Genomic DNA, 4,314 nt, shown 5'->3' with positions numbered 1-4,314 from the left:
ATCATATAGGCAATTGGAGAGAGCGTTCAACATGTGTCCTTTACATATCAATTCATCTTCTTTTCTTTTTTTCTTTTTTCTTTTTTTTTTCCCATTTTGCCCTTGTTTCGTCTGTGTCATTCAGGGTTGGTTACTCAATGGCGCCAAGTCTAGATCTAAGATATAAAAGATGTTTAAGGTTGTAAGAAAAAACTTCAACTTGTCCCTCCATTTTGTAAAGTTCGACCCGTTGAATTTGTCAAACCATACAAGGTCTTGATTCATCATTTTTATTGTAACCATAGTCGTCTCGTTCTCCATGTTGAAACCATCATTTGAGATTGTTTAACAAAGTTGATGAAGAACGAAAATAAAATAAGCAACAAGAAATATCCAAAATGGATGGTTTTAACACAATTATGAATTGCTGTCCTCAAATGATATTTATCGCTACCAGGGTAGGTGCTTAAAGGCTTTATGACAAATAGTTTGTAGAAGTAAACAAATCTTAATCCAAGTTTGAATCAAACAAACAAAACTTAAAAAAAGAATTAAAGAACAAAATTATAAAAACCGGTTTGATCTTTGATTTTGGATGATGATGAATGAATTTGATGTTTGTGATATGTTTTCAATTATGAAAACCACTCATGAAAATGTGCAAAAAGCAAGCCAAAAGGGTGTGATACACTTCAAAGTGACACCAAAATTCGTATAGCCAACGATCAGATTTTTGTACTGAGCAGCTAGGCGCCCGTCTAGTTCAACAAAATGACCACTGTAATTGTAATACAAGCCCAGCCTTAAGCCTGAGCGTCCGTGAAGGCCATTTTTCGGCCTTCACAGTTTTTTGATCTCATTTTGTTTTTACTTGTTTTTCTCATGATTAATCACTTCCACCACTTCCAAAATCACTCCTCATTGTCATTTGAACAATATTTCAACAATTCATTCGGATAGTACTCTAAGAAAGGGTGGCTGCAGAGGGAGGAAGCTGTAAGCTTGCCGTTATTCACCATAATATTTTCTGGAGTTACAGTGACACCCTTATTGCCAATGGAACTTTGGTTAGTGAAAGTGAAATTATCGTTTGCAAGTATGGAGAGTTTTGACAGACAACTAGTTTCGTGAATTCAGTATTCGATTGGAAATGCTTTTACCGAGACATACCGTGAGAAGAACATTAATTTTAACGTTTTTTCCCCTCATTTTCAGAGCTTATGGTCTACTGGAAAATGGTTTTCAGTTTTGCTTGTAGTTATATCATTTCTTGAGAATCATATAGTGTCATGCTTGATGCGTCTTTTTAATATTGATCGATGACGACCACTGAGCTTGGCCAGTTTCCATTTTAATAAATTTTAGGTTGACTTAACTAACAAGGAAGCACGTTATTATAGTTGTCTAGCTTAGGAAGTTAGTTCTAAAACATTTCAATGCATGGCAAGCAATACCTAGCTGAATTATTGGTAGTTTGGCAGCCATGATTTCCAGCCCTGAAGTTTTGGATACCAACTAGCACTCAGAGAAACAACCAATTCTAGGCATCAAAATAGGGCCTGACTCTTATGATCGCAAATCTTTCTGGTGGATCATCATGATCGGCAGCAAAATTTCTGATGTTAAAGATCCTCAGAAGAGGCAATAACAGAATATACTCATGTAATTGATCAGTTAGTTGATTAATATGACTTATTCAAGACTAATATTGGACTCGTTTTGTCAATCCTTGTTGCATTGTATTGTAGTATTCAACCACTAGCTTCCTTTCCAACTAGAAAGAATACGAACATGCTTAATATGGTCGAAAATTCGAAGATATTGAATTGTTGTATAACTATACAAGTTATTGCTGCAGTTGTGTGTGCAGCCTTACAGATAAAGGTCATGAATCGGTTTATAAGAAAATTATAAGCCGGCATATGAATACATTCACGTGGGGATAAAAACCTTTGACATGTTTAATAACATAAATAGCAATTTGCCCTTTTTTCAAATGTGGCTTGCTTTGCTTGGCATGAGAACAGGTCAGAATCCCAGCTGGATTCAATCTTACCCCACAAGCACACTTAATTCCATAATCCCCTTCGAAATCCACAAAATTTCTCACAAATCAATCTCTTCTTCTTTCCCATTCCACCTTTCTCGAACATCGTCTGCATATAAAGCTGAAAGTAAAATTCAAATTTGGCCCAAATTCCCTTTTTACCAATTTATGCACATTCCTACAACATTATCAGATTCCAGTTGCCTATATTGACTCAACCCCTCCATTTCTGACCTCTTTTCTTCAGAATAAATCACCACCAAATTCAACACCAGAACCAGAAATACACGATGTTGCTTCCGTCTCTATGGAGCATGGCTCCGTATCTTGTTTCCTTTGTAGCATTTATTATCCTCCTCGAACAGATTTCTTACATGAAGAAGAGACGTTTCTTGCCAGGTCCTACACTAGTGCTTCCATTTATAGGCAACGCCATTTCTTTAGTTGTTAATCCGACCAAATTCTGGGACCTCCAGTCGTCCTATGCAAAATCCGGTCCCCTTGGAATCTCCGCCAATTACATCGTCGGCCGTTATATTCTCTATGTTTACTCCACCGAGCTCTCCCATAAAATCTTCGCCAACGTCCGCCCCGACGCCTTCCACCTCGTCGGCCACCCGTTTGGGAAAAAACTCTTCGGCGAGCACAATTTAATCTACATGTTTGGACAGAAACACAAGAACATGCGCAGACGAATTGCGCCTAATTTCACCCCAAAAGCCCTTCAAACCTATACTAATATACAACAGAGGATTATTCTCCAACACCTTAAGTTCTGGTGCCAGAAAGCGGAAAGTGAATCTTCTGGGTCTATTCCACTTCGAATACTCTGCCGGGACATGAATTTGGATACCTCGCAAACAGTATTCGTCGGGCCTTACCTTAGCGATGAGGCGCGTCAGAGATTTAACAAAGATTACAATTTTTTCAACGTTGGATTGATGAAACTCCCAATTGATTTACCGGGTTTTGCCTTTAGAAATGCAAGGCTAGCTGTACAGAGACTGGTTGAGACTCTCGCCGGTTGCGCAGAACAAAGCGAGAAGAGAATGAAGGCCGGAGAAGAGCCCACGTGCTTAATTGACTTCTGGATGCACGAAAATTTGAGGGAATATGCAGAAAAACCATTTGAATACAGCTACATGGAAATTGGGGGTCATTTGTTTGACTTCTTGTTTGCATCACAGGATGCTTCGACTTCATCTTTATTGTGGGCTATAACGTTCTTGGATTCACACCCTGAAGTTTTACAGAAGGTGAGGAAAGAGGTGGCTCAATATTGGTTGGCGGAATCTGGCGCCGCCACCATAACAGGGGAGAATCTGAGGGAGATGAAGTACACAGAAGCGGTGGCACGTGAGGTTGTGAGGATCAGAGCTCCGGCTACCATGGTGCCGCACATTGCAGGAGTGGACTTCCCTTTGACGGAAAATTATGTAATCCCGAAGGGTACTATTGTCTTTCCGTCGGTGTTTGACTCTTCTTTTCAGGGGTTTACTGAAGCGGAGCGGTTCGACCCGGATCGGTTCATGGAGAGGCAGGAAGACCGGGTTTACAAGAAGAACTTTTTAGCTTTCGGAGCTGGGTCCCACCAGTGTGTGGGCCAGAGGTATGCGATCAACCATCTGATGTTGTTTATTGCAATGTTTTCAACGTTGATCAATTTCAAAAGGGACAGATCGGACGGCTGTGACGAAATCGCTTATGTCCCGACTATCGTTCCTAAGGATGATTGTAGGGTTTCTCTTTCACGACGAATTCCATCTCTATGGTGATGCTTATGCAATTGTGTATTTGATTCTTTTGTTGGGTCGGGGTGTGTATTTATTTAAGGTCAAACTTGTCTATTGTGTGAAGAAAAAAATAGAGATTTGAAATGGTTTAATTTATTTGTAATTTGTAGTGTACGGTGACAATAACGATCGACCAAGTGGTCAAGAATTTTCTAAGAAATTTGATCAATGATCGATTAATTTGGTCATTTTGTTATTCTTATTCTTTTATTAGGCGTGGGGGGAAGGGAATAAAGAATTGTTGTCATCAATTTGGACTATGGAAAGTTGAATTTGAAACGTTGACAAATACAATATTTCTGTCTTTTTAATTGGTCCATGTTCTCAAATGTTTTTTGTTTCGAACCTTCTAGATACTATCTAATATTCATGGAATATGGTCACATTGTTTAGTCAAAGTTGAAACACATTTAATTTATTGAACAATGTGACGAAATTACACGTTACATGAACAGTAGATAAACTCCGAAATTACTCTCTATATAATTGGTACAC

General features: G+C 38.8%; 1 protein-coding gene across 1 annotated transcript; it reads left to right on the top strand.

The window, feature by feature from the left end:
- Window positions 1-1,879: 1,879 nt before the first annotated feature.
- Window positions 1,880-4,021, top strand: LOC111412227 (cytochrome P450 710A11-like). The gene has a single exon (XM_023043067.1). It carries the CDS (start codon window positions 2,317-2,319, stop codon window positions 3,799-3,801), a length of 1,485 nt encoding a protein of 494 aa, XP_022898835.1. The 5' UTR covers window positions 1,880-2,316; the 3' UTR covers window positions 3,802-4,021.
- The last annotated feature ends 293 nt before the right edge of the window (window positions 4,022-4,314 follow it).

Source organism: Olea europaea, chromosome 16, assembly GCF_002742605.1.
Source record: "Olea europaea var. sylvestris chromosome 16, O_europaea_v1, whole genome shotgun sequence".
Lineage (NCBI taxonomy): Eukaryota > Viridiplantae > Streptophyta > Magnoliopsida > Lamiales > Oleaceae > Olea > Olea europaea.
This window is presented reverse-complemented; position numbering and strand designations above follow the sequence as displayed.

Bases quoted from the DNA above. Each gene is read 5' to 3' on its own strand.
- LOC111412227 (XM_023043067.1), top strand. From the start codon at position 2,317: ATGTTGCTTCCGTCTCTATGGAGCATGGCTCCGTATCTTGTTTCCTTT.